Raw genomic sequence first — 12,468 nt, 5'->3', positions numbered from 1 at the left:
CTCTCCATTTACATGCTCTCCCTCTAGCTTACAGCCCCTCACTTCCTCAACTTAACACCATTGATGCAACAAAAATAGCGAGCGATATCGGAGCTATCCAGCCGTACAGTTTGGAGTCAGATTCCAGCTCAGATGAGGAAAACAAAGATGTTTATGGATCTATTTGTCTGCAAGCGGATGCATCATGATGTAGCGGATCAGGCCAGCCCAGCATACATTCTACATAATAAATACGACCTTTTTCAAACAGTCTTTTTGTCTGCTGTTGATTTATTTCAATAAAGAAATACTCAGAAATACAGTTTTAAGTTTTTTTTTATATATACATACAGTATATGTCCTCCATTATCAGAAAAATGCAACAAGAAAATGTTAAAAACAATTTAATTTTGAGTTGGTCTTTAACAAAGTTCTATCAACAACCCTAAGCATTTCAAGCGCTGTCTTTGAGTATAAAATTGAAGGAAGTTGGATATCTCTGGGACATCTGCTGCCATCAATCATACCGTCTGCTTTTGGAAGAACTTTGTGGGACGTTACAGGTATGCTGCCTCACCCTGACACCCTGCTGGTCCACACCTGAAGCCCTTTCCCCAGTTTGGACCTCATCCATGTCTCCATGACCTTTCTCTGTCTCCGCAGTTCAGCGTTACGCAACGGCTGCCGTGACCCATATAGTAAAGGCCAGTAAAGTGCACGCTTTTTTTATCCCCCCGCTGGATTTCCTGTGCACGTTCCAGAGCGGGTTGGTGAAGATCTCCTGCGTGCGAGTCCTGGAGGGGTCTCCTGTGGTTGTCTCGAGGTAAAGAGTGACCCTGATGTGTCAGTTCTGCTTAAAAGAGCGGAGGAAGAGCTGGTGGACCGCCGTGACTCACACACAGAAAACTTCCTCAGGGTTGTACTTATGATCACTGTACACCACCACACACACACTTGACATTTTTCTCTGAAGCACATCTGTGAGCTACAGTTTTATGGCTTTGTGTTGTATTTTCATGAAACCTACAGGCTTGGAAAAGTTTTGTTTTTCTATTTACATTTACGTCACACTGTATGTACACATGCAAAGCGCTGTAGGTGTAGTTCCAGCGTGTTGAGTTAGTCCTGGAGCACACCAACCACATTAGACTACAATATCCAAAAATAAAGAATATAGCACTTAGAAAAAAAAAACCTCAAAACGAACAGATTATTACAGTTTCAAAGCTCTATCGAGTGCAGAGTGTGAATAAAACAATCAACCCGCCACCCAACTGGAAGAATCCCAACTCACCAGACAGAAAATATTCCACCAAGAGTATATTTGTAAAACTTAAATCCATTAAAAAAGTGTGAAAACTTTCTGTTGGGTGAGGGGTCATCCCTAAAAAGATGAAGGTCAGAGGCAGAAAAAGTTATGAGAGTAAACAAACATCTGGGAGCATCATGAGTAGAAGAAATCAAAAGTAGCAGAAAATACTCAAAAAGGCGATACTTCTACATCTGCTAAGTGTGATACCTAATGATATATAGAGGGAAAGAGTGTGATCGCTTTATTTTATTTTGAAACAATTTTATCATGGCATGAGTCGATTCGATAAACTTGCCTCAATTAGACCAATCTGGTTAGACTGCAGGAATATAAATCGATTTAAGCCAATTAATTGTAACACCCCAAAGAAAATATCAAATCACCAGCAAAATTGTAAGATGAAAAAAAAACAAGTTAATGGAATGGAAAAACATACCGCCTCCTTTCTAATGAAGATCGACGTTTTTAAGAGATGGAGTGGAGTAAAAGTATATTAAATTTTAAAACTTGATGTTGTTTAATGAAGTGCCAAATCGATAACTTAATAGAAAAATGTATGTTTATGACTGTGGACATGTGACCAAATGTGATGATGGATAAATGAGTAAACAAATTTGTTGTTCTTTCCTTTTTTCTATTCTTGCTTCTTGTGTCTTTTTGTTTTTGTCCATCATTTATTGTTATATATATATATATATATATATATATATATATATATATATATGAATGTGTGCTGTTTGTTTACAGGATGATGTAAAATCATCTTGTTTGTTATGTAATTTTTCGTTTTGTTTTAAATTATTGATTTTGTTTGATTAAAAAGCTTAAAATAAATAAATGACAAACAAATTGGATAAAAAAGGATAAGCAACCAACTCTTTACTATTGATAGTTTATTTTTTTAAATTAAATATGTACAAGATGAGATTCAGTAAACAGAATACAGTTGTTTTAATCTGTTTGTTTCTTAAGCTCAAAGATCTTTAAAGGAAACATGTCTCTAAAAAAAATAAAATCACCTGTTGTTGGACTTTATCTCACACATTATGAACATAGAACATGTAAATGTAGTTTAACATCTAACCTTAAAGGTTTAGATAGTTTAACTGTAATGCATTAAGTAACTTTCGTTTTTGATATTTTTTCTAGCCAAACTTTTTGCTCTCAGGTGCGACGTTCTTGTTCGGGTTTTTAGGAGGTCCTTCAGTTTCACCACAGCAGCCAAGTCTTCCCACAGGTTAGAATCTCATACATACATCTGACACAAGCACATACATGCAACACGACCACAGAAACGACAAATGTAGGGTAACAGATGCTGGTCCCCCAACGTTAGAGTCCACATTAGAATCAGGAGACCTTGAATAACTCTGGTTTTAAAGTGTTTAAAGCTAAGCTTCTACGCAATGTCATTGATTCACTAAGCAAAAAAAAAAAAGATTCAGCTACAAAAACATATTCAAATATTAAAATAATAACTTAAGCACACCGGCTTTGTGCCTAAAACTAGAAGAGTCTGTTCTGGAATAAATGCACTTCATGCTTCCTTCTTGTAAACAGTGGAAACTATGGGATATAAGTGCAAACTTGTTGCACAATAAGCTGGAAGGAGCAGTGGAGTCCAGGGGGTTTGTGGTCCGTCTCCGCTTCAGTTCTCGTCCCTTCCTCAGGTTTGGATTGAAACCGGAGAACATTCGGGTTTCGTATCTGTAAGATCCAGACTTCTGCTCTGTCGGAATGGAAGTTTAAGGTCAGACTCTGCTGGTGTCGGTGTTCTGGAAACATTCTTCGATCTGGTCGCTACAATCCCAGAACAATGAAGTCGCTGGAATATTTAGAGGTCTACTAGGGTGCCCCACCTTCCACTCTGCAAAGAACAGACCTCCAATCAGGCGATCAAATTCACATTTATGGAGCAGTTCCCCTGTCGTCTGAGAGGTTTGTGCATGATGAAGTTAACAAGCAGTCCCCCTCCCTAAAAATCACTTTCACAGTATTTTCCATCTCCGGGGAGGTCAAGCTCATAATTCTTATCCAGACCACGGATGTCTGGGAGCCATGGCAACCAGATATGAGACTGCTCATGAGAGGCGGACTCAATAAGCTGGAGAGCAGACAAACATTGATGCAGACGGACTAACTGCTCAGGTTAAAATGACAGACACTTTTAAACTGCCTGGTTGAGAACTTTTGGAATGTAAACACTTTTATTACAAAAGTGAAAGATAATTAATAAATGATTTAACTTTTGTCCTCTTTGGAACATTTCATACTTTTTACTTTTGTTTTAAAATAAAAAAAATATCTAAACTCTGTTTCTATGAAAGATTCAAGTGAAAAAAAATGTTTTTGAGATTTTACTGGATGAGTTTACTCAGTGTCTCTATTTTCAATGTTAATAATTCACAGAATATCTTTTTTCTCTCTATACTTTCTCTGCTATCTGTACTACATTGAACTGTAGTATACTATACTGGACTATACCATACTTGTCTGTACTAGGCCTATACAACTGTACAACAGTAAACTGTAATCTAAGATAGTGCTCTGTACTACTTAACACTGAACTCTACTATGCTACACAGTAAAATACTATACCACATTGTAAAATAATATACTAAACCATTAAATACTATACTTTACTACACTGCAGAATACTTTACTATGCTATACAGTTATAAACTATTTTATACTGTATGGTAAAATACTATACTTTACTATAGTTCACTATACTGTGTTATACTATGCTATGATGTACTACACTGTGCTGTAATGAACTATACTGTAGAATACTATATTGAACAGTCTAAACTACATTTTACTGTATAGTAAACTACTACGCAGTACTATACTTTACTATAATGTAATCTACTGTATTACACTATGCTGTGATGTACTACACTGTGCTGTAATGAACTATACTGCAGTACACCTTACTGCATCATACTGTAATATACTTAACTGATTTTTACTTAACTATACTATCCAATCAGATAATTAAACATTTGAAAACTGTTATAATTTTCTTTTCACTTCACAACTAAGTGCCACTTTGTGTTAAACCATGATGTAAAGTCTAAATGAATATACATTTGTAATTTCAGTGTGAAAAAAGGGAAATAATGCTGAATGTTCACTTTTGCTGGGAACTGACCAAAACCATGTGATAAGTCCAAAAGCAGTGTGAAACAAACATGATTGTTTTCATGTGAAAGAAATGACACAACAATCTGCTAGGAAACAACGTCAATAAAACTTTAGTGATCAATCATGAGTCACTTTTGACCATTTGTTCAGGAGAAGTATTGAGTGTTAAAACAGATATAATTGAACAAAGGAGCAGCTGCCGCCTGATCTGAGAGGAACTAAGTTCCGTTCAATCAATGCGCAAGTAAATCTCAGCGACTTAGCCTTCATAGTTACAGCTACAAAGATCATGAGAGAACAATCAGAAAACAGCAGCACAGCCTGGGCTCTTTAGCAGAAGCAGCTCGTCTTTCAGGAGAGCCTGGGTTGAAGCTGCATCTTAGTAAAAATGCTGGAATTTAAAAAACGTTTCATTTCCTTGAGAGTCAACATCATTATATGAGCGGTCCCAGAACGATCAGAGGAAATCAGTGAGAATCTGTGTTAAACTGACTGAAGCTCACAAAACAGCCTTTTTTAAGCTAATCTAACCAACTTAAGCCAAAAGGATGAAAGTAGAAGTGATGATGTGAGTGAAGGTTTCTCACCTGCTAGCGTGCACCGCGGCGAGCATTACCGCACGTCTCTAAAGAGCTGCAACACCAAAGGAAATGAACAAGACATTAAAAAAATTCAAGAAAAGCTGTGTGCTTGAGAGTGGGACATTTTTACTCCAAATAATAAACATGAATAGATCCATCAATAGATTTTATTTGTGTCCTTTTTTGGACTGCTTATCTTAAAATAAAATGTGGAGTTCTTCCTGTGGTTAAAAGGAACGTTTGCACAAACACAAACACATGCGGTCAGAGATGCCTCTTCACACCTTCTCTTCACACTGAAAAAGCAACACACAAACACACAGTGATAACACACGCGCACACATCTACATCCTACAGACATGCAGCCCCATCACCAAAGCAATCCCGCTTTTCTTCACACCTCTGAAATAAAACAAAGAAACTCATTAAGCGCTGAGAGCGAGCAGAGGGGGAAGTTCCAGGAGGCAGAGCTGGATTCTTCCCACTCTGGAGAAAAATGTGACGGTGGAAACCAACAGAGATGTCTGCATTCTCAGTATGGCTACACAGAATTTTTCAATTAAAAAACAGGAGCTTGCTTGGAAGGAGAGGATGCTGCTGAGTTCAGCAGGTGTGGTTCGGTATTAACGTCCCCAAAGAAAGCTGTCAAAGTCACTCAGGTCTGCGGCTCTCTGCGCCCACGCTGGTAAAAACAGCGTTAACCCTGTCTCGCCTGCAGACCCGACTTCGGTCCAAATGTGGCGCTTCTTGTGTCAGAATTTCAGACATTTTTTTCAGCAACTCGGATTTGGGTCCAAAATGACTTAAATGTTGAGAAGCTCCAATTTCATTTCCCAGCACTTTAGGTTTCTTAACCATTTAACACCTGTTACCAGCATATAACAAATGCTCTGAATTACCATAAGTCTTTAACGGTTTACGCAATTAACATCATTCCAACAGATTTTGACACCAAGAGAAGCGTCTCAGCGTCAGATTCAGTTGGTTTAAGTTTTCTGCTTCAGAATTAGTTGGATATTACGTTGATGGTTAAAGAGTTACGGTAATTCAAAGAACGTCAGCACTGGAGCTAACGGTTTAAAGACTTTCAGAAAACAAGCAAGCTTCATCTGCTTAATTCCTTCACCATTAAAAGGCCCAAAGCTTATGTTTGGTAAAGTCCAAAAAACGAGAACACCCATGTTTGCTAATATTTATACTTTTTTTGCAGATCGTTTTCTCAGCACAACTTCATAAATTGTGATCTTAGGATAAAAAATGTATTTTCTCTTAATGACAGAGTAAAAAAATTACAATGTTTTTCACAAGAAAACTGCTTATATTATTTTTATCACAAGACAAAAAAATGTTTTTTTAAGATAACCAGATAAATTTTCCTTATTTGGACGTTAGTAGAAAAATATAACAGTTTGTTGGAGAGTTAATCCGAAATGGCAAACACAGGATCATCACTACTTGATGAATATGTGTTATCTCTAAGTTGATGTAGACATGCTACAAAAACTATGGATAAACTCATCATACAGATGACATAACACTATGAATTCTACATGTTTGTAATCTTTCAATTTCTACAATTGTGAAAAAGACACTGCTTTTAAATCAAGCACAATCACAGAAACCATACAACAAATGTGCAAAGATCATCTATCATCAAAAAAAAAAAAATAAAATAGATAATCTATGGAGACAGAAACACACTTGAACATCATTGATTAGTTTAGTTACAGTCAAACCAGTTGACAAGTTACAGTTAGCAAGTAATTGAGAAGAACATTACCAATATTCAATGATCTTCAATGAAAACTTTTTTCTGTTTTCTCGCAAGACTTATGAAGTTGTTAACTCGAGAATATGAGTTATAGTTTTATTCATGGTTTTATTTTTACTATCCAGGTAACTTATTAGAAATATGTTATCTCAAAAAAAGTGCTACACTTTTATTTATCATCTTATTTTCTTTTCTTGAGAAAAGGAGTAACAAAAAAAATGTATTAGAATACATGGTCGTTCTCAATTTGTAGCAAAGAACATAGATCTATTCATGATAGAAATCACAGTTGAATCATCAATCAAAACCCATTGATCATGCATGAGTGGAGCTCCTACTCTTCTTATCACAGGTAAATAAAGGTGACACCAGGAGAACATCCTGTAGCAATCACATGGAATGACATTTAAGAACACATGCAGCACATTTAGTGAAAATGTCAGGTCTTTGACCAAAGATCAAGACTGAGATTGAGGGTTTGGGAACCCCCGATCAACATGATCATCTGTGATTGATCGAGTCCTGGATTAACCCGATGTGATTGGCAGATTGACTCACAGAAAGCGCGTCTTGACTGAAAGCTGCTACGCTGTTCCGCATCTCATTCTCACTGCCACGCAACGGAATCAGTGACACGTTACCATGACGTGCGTCGGGCAGCACGCGGCTAACCCGGGTCTGCTGGAGTCCGTCCTGAGGCCACACATCACCATCATACTGACACACAGGGGGAGGAACCAACAACATTTTAACAATTGAATGGGTGTGAACAGCAACTGTGAGCGAGAAAGTGTACCTGAAAGCTGAGGAAAGCGGCGAGCCATTCCTTCATTTCTGATTGGGTGTCACAGCAGAGATACCTGGAAAATAGAGACGGGAATTAAACTTCTAGCTTACACAATTCCAGCCATTTCCGAGATGATTCTAACCTTTCAGAATTTGACAAAACCATTATTTAAATAGATTTAAAGTTTTGCCAAGGCATTAAAGAAGACTAAACGTCCAGATGCAATGAATGATGAGTTATTCCTGTCTCAGGAGGACTGGCCAAAATAAAAAGCCAGCAGTTTCTTCAAAGGTCAGTAAATGTGCCAAGAAAATGGTCTTGACAAAACACATGCCAATAAATATCCCCCGTTTTAAGCTTTAAAGCTTAACAAAACATATGTGTGTCACTTAAAACTATGAACAAATACAAAAAATGTCAGTCTGTCTCAGCCAGTCGGATTCTGGTTGAATGCAGTTTCAGAAACAAGACTCTAAAATGCACAATCGGTCCTGTGCCTAACTAGCTGGGATAGGCGCCAGCAACCTTGACAGGGATTACAAAACAAAACTTTTCAAGAAGAAAAAAATGATAGTCCAACTATAATAGCTTGATTCCGCCTCAGAAGGACCAGCCCAATAAAAAAGCCAATGGTTTCTCAAAAAGTCAGTGAATGCGCCCGAAAAAGGGTCTTGATGATACACACGAACCGGTAAATATCTCCTGTTTCAAGCTTTAAAACAAAAAGTGCATTTGGTTTGTAAAATGCTAGCTACAAATATTTAGAGTGTAGCTTTGTTGCTAAATTCAGAGCTGACCCTTCTCTACCAATTGGACTGTGGTTGAGTGTAGTTTCAGAAACAAGACGCTAAAATGTAAAAAAAAAAAAAAAAAAAAAAAATTACTAAAATATGATTGACAAGGCCCTGCAATGGACTAGCAACCAAACCAACACTTGCAAAAATAGGTGTCAGTAATCTTGACAGAGATTGGACAAAAGATGGATGGATGACCCTTTGACATGTGGACTAGACCACAAACATAAACAACAGTGGAAACCCTGGAAACATTGGTGTTTCTAGACTATTTTTTTCAATGTCTGCCTGTAAGACTGTTGTTATTTCTTTTACTTCTGAAACCTCCCCCTGGCTGTCTTTGTACCTTCCTCTCAGGGGTATTCAATGGAGTGAAGGACATGACGAGGAAGCAGAAGAAGGGATGAAACGGCCCACGGTGCAACAGGGAACGCATTCCCACTGCTGCTGTGAAGATGTCAGCTTCAGCTCACAATGCAGGCATTCAGGGGAACAGGACGTGTGGCTGCACACATATTAGCTGAGCTGATACTTTCTAGAAGCTTTAAAGCAACCAGGGAGTTATTACCATTTCAAAATAAGATGATACATGTGTCACTGTTTGTGTAACTTGTTTAGCTTCAGTGACTACACATCTACTAAATAACAGTTCTTTTATGTACATCTCTAAAGCTATAATCAGACCAAGCGTTCACCAGGTACACTAAAGTCGTACATCACTACCAGATCCGAGTCCCTGGTTGGTCAAAGTTAAACCTGGTTTAATTGGTAACGCACATTCAATGGTCATGCATAGAGCCCAAAAGTAGTCATAAAAGACGTGTGTATTTACAAATGGACATGAGAGTTTTGAACGCGAAAGCCTGAAACACGGATTTACGTAAGCTTAGAACTTTCTTCAGAAATGGCTGCTTGAACGCACATTGCAGAGGGCGGTGTGAGCGTAGCTTTAGGAAGATTTGAACAACTTGCAATTTATAAACTCAAAGTTTCTTTAGAAACATTAAAAACCTAGAAAAGAAGCAAAAGATGTATGTTTTGTGGGGCAAATGGGAGACAACAAAAAAAAAACAGTTATCAAAGCAACAATTTCTCAAAAGGAGTTGAATGAAACCAAAGGGACTGTGGAGCACACATGAACATATTCTCACGAACATGGGTGGATGTATGGGAACGCAGCACAGTGGGGTTGTGTTCCTCTGGATCTGGAGACCACATGTTCTCTTGTCTGGAGGGACTTGACCCTCCTCTTTTAAGCTCAAAGACCTCCCATGGTGACTGTCGTGTTTACATGGACACCATACATGTAATCTTGAGGAGAAAAATGCTGCTACCGGCTGAGCATGAGCGAGTTCGTGAGCTCACAGCAAAGTCAGACTACTCTGCTTTTATGCTTTCACTTGAGATGCAACACTTGACCAGGACATATATGCAGCTGGATGCTGCTGAGGATGTGAATCAGGACTCACCACTGCTGCCTCTCAGACTTTTCCTGCTTCTTGCTCTCATTCACAACAGTCAGACCCCAACTAGAAACAGAAAAGACAGAAATGAAATACTGCAACTATCTTTGCTTTTGTAGTTCTTGGATTTAGTCTGCCCCCTAGTGACTGTTTGCACTATTTACAGGAACTAAATCTGCGTTTACTTTTAAGATTAGTTATCACCATTTTTTCCCCAAACATTATAATTTTAAGTTACAAAATAAAGGAATCGGTTTTCAAACAAACTAAAGTCACATTTTTCACATTTAGAAAATGTATAAGCATTAATTAACCCCATATATAAATCCAGTAAATGTAAGGATGCAGCATGTAAAAATAACTCTGGTGCTATTAAATTACATATTACAACCATTTAAAATAAAAGAGAAATAAAACAACAAGGTGAAAAAATTTAAACGTTTTATAAACCATCAAAATCTAGTAGCAAAAAAAAAAAAAAAATCATCAGCATCCATAAACTAAAAGGATCTTGTTCAACTTGGAACTTCAGATTTCATCTTTATTCTAACCAGGAACATTTTTACTGCTTGCATTTTGGACTTTTTTACATTTTACCATAATATGTTTTCTCACCATGTGGGAGCGCGAAGTTTCTTTTTGATTCCGATATAAACCTTCAAGTTTTTCGTGGGCCATTCCCGCTCTGGACGGTTACTCTGTCGGACAGAGAGAGCAGATCAACACTTTGACCCACAAAAAGATGAAGTCACAGAATGAAAAACACTGGTTGTATTTGCTATTTATTCTTACTCTAATTTCTTTGTACATTCTGAGAGAGCTCGAACTAAGGATAAAATATCGGTCGTGGAAATTCCCGGAGGGCAGCCCCAATCCCAGGATGCTTCGCTCCTCTCTGAATTTCATCATCCCGTGTTTGGAGGCATCCGACTTAGCGGCTGGAGGTCATAAACAGCAGATTAGCCAGCAGATCAGGCAGACAATGCAGTGATTATTGACAAAGAATTGGGTTCTTACACAAGTAGACGAGCATAGCGTCCATGCCGGGATGCTTCTTGATGAGTAAATGTGAGTCGGTCCCTAAAGAATGAAGAATGGCCAAGACCCGTTCCTGATAATGCAGAGGACGTTCTGAGGAACAAAGAACATAGATGATAAAATATAAGATTCAAGGGAGACATCTTAAACCTGATTTGTAAGGTATAGTCTCATGTTTTCATACAGGGGGTTGACCCGTGCAGGTGCTGACCTGTGCAGGTGCTGTGGGCTCTTGTTTTTTTCACGCTCTTTGAAGAGTCATAGATTAGAACGGCTGCATCTTAAGGGGAGCACAGGTGTGCCTTGCAGCTTTTCAAAAACGGAACGTACAATTGTTGTATGTGGTAAGATGCCTGTGTCTCACCTACTTCACCCCAACTCAGATTGGGAACTCCAGGCCTCGAGGGCCACTGTCTAAATGATTTCATAATAGCCAAGCCCAACTCATGACTGATTACCTGGTTCAGGTGTATCCAGACAATCAGAACATGGCAAAGCAGGGTATGTTGGAAAGCATGCAGGACTGCAGCCCTCGAGGCCTGGGGTTGCCTTTGCCCTAACTTGCTGTATAAGTGTTCGCTTTCTATGCTCATAAAAATATACATGGAAATTTTTGGTTCTACCGGCTCACGGAGCTGGACATTTACCACCTGCATGTCCCCGGCCAGAACAAGTTTGCCTATACTTTACCTGCAGACAGACCGTATCCTCTATAGGAGGGAATCAATTCGGCAATATATTACGATATTTTCTATGGTGATACTGGTATTGACACAGGTAAATAAATAAAAGTAAAATAAGTAAATAAAGGCTTCCATGTGAATGTCTGAGTGGATTTTCAAAAGGGCAGACAAACTGAGCAAACCACCACCCATTTGTGAGAGGAAGCTTCTTGCTTTGTGTCATTATTAGTTAAGATGTACAAAACAAAAGTAAGATTTCTTGACTTATCAAAGTCTTTCATCTTAACCAGAGTTTGTTGGTGGTTTTCATTAGAAATAATTCTTTCCATCATTAGTTATGAAAAGCACCATCAACAATTCTGCCTGCGCTCCCCTCAAGATGTGGCCACTTCTCTCTTTGACCCTTCAAGGAGCCGGACAAACCAAAAACCATACGGGTCAACTCCACCCATATGGGTGCATGGGACTAAAGCTTAACTAAATTATGGGATATTTGTTTCTATCCTTGGCGGTTCTGCATCCTTTATCCTCTCACCCATTTCCTCCTTGTCACAGACTTCCCAGCAGCTCCAGTATTCTTTGTCTTTAAATGGGATGTTACGCTTATCCAGAACTTCACATGTTAGCTCTGCTGCCGTCATGGAACCAGGAATCTGTCCACAAAACAGAAAACCTCTGCTTTATTCATCATTAACAAACTACAACAATGGCTCAAAAAAGAACCAGCCCAGAGCAGAACAGCAAGGCTGTCCTCTGGTACGTTTACCTGCACACTCTGCTCTATCGTCCCATCCTTCTCCTCAAGATACACAGTACAGATGAAGCTGGGAGCTGGAGTAAATTCCGGTCGTGGCTAATGTATACATGGGATATGACAAAAAGTAACTTTAGGTACAAGAATAAAGCTCTGTTT

At 38.5% G+C, this 12,468-nt stretch overlaps 1 protein-coding gene across 8 annotated transcripts in view; it reads right to left on the bottom strand.

Moving 5' to 3' along the window:
* LOC112149178 (arf-GAP with Rho-GAP domain, ANK repeat and PH domain-containing protein 1) overlaps positions 1 to 12,468 on the bottom strand; it is a 63,453-nt gene that overhangs the window by 3,454 nt on the left and 47,531 nt on the right. For 4 of the 8 annotated variants that reach the window (XM_036214717.1, XM_036214716.1, XM_036214718.1 and 1 more), the window contains 9 exons: positions 12,322 to 12,408; positions 12,091 to 12,208; positions 10,852 to 10,965; positions 10,627 to 10,772; positions 10,450 to 10,532; positions 9,841 to 9,900; positions 7,587 to 7,650; positions 7,349 to 7,507; positions 6,721 to 7,171 (listed from right to left, as the gene is read on the bottom strand). In XM_036214717.1, the coding sequence (XP_036070610.1) occupies positions 7,106 to 7,171; positions 7,349 to 7,507; positions 7,587 to 7,650; positions 9,841 to 9,900; positions 10,450 to 10,532; positions 10,627 to 10,772; positions 10,852 to 10,965; positions 12,091 to 12,208; positions 12,322 to 12,408 (897 nt within the window). In that variant the 3' untranslated portion in view covers positions 6,721 to 7,105. The other 4 variants (XM_024276695.2, XM_024276701.2, XM_024276697.2 and 1 more) reach the window with 4 other exon arrangements.

This window comes from Oryzias melastigma, linkage group LG13 (assembly GCF_002922805.2).
Source record: "Oryzias melastigma strain HK-1 linkage group LG13, ASM292280v2, whole genome shotgun sequence".
NCBI lineage: Eukaryota > Metazoa > Chordata > Actinopteri > Beloniformes > Adrianichthyidae > Oryzias > Oryzias melastigma.
Note: the sequence above shows the minus strand (reverse complement) of the source record. Positions and strands in the feature narration are given on the sequence as shown.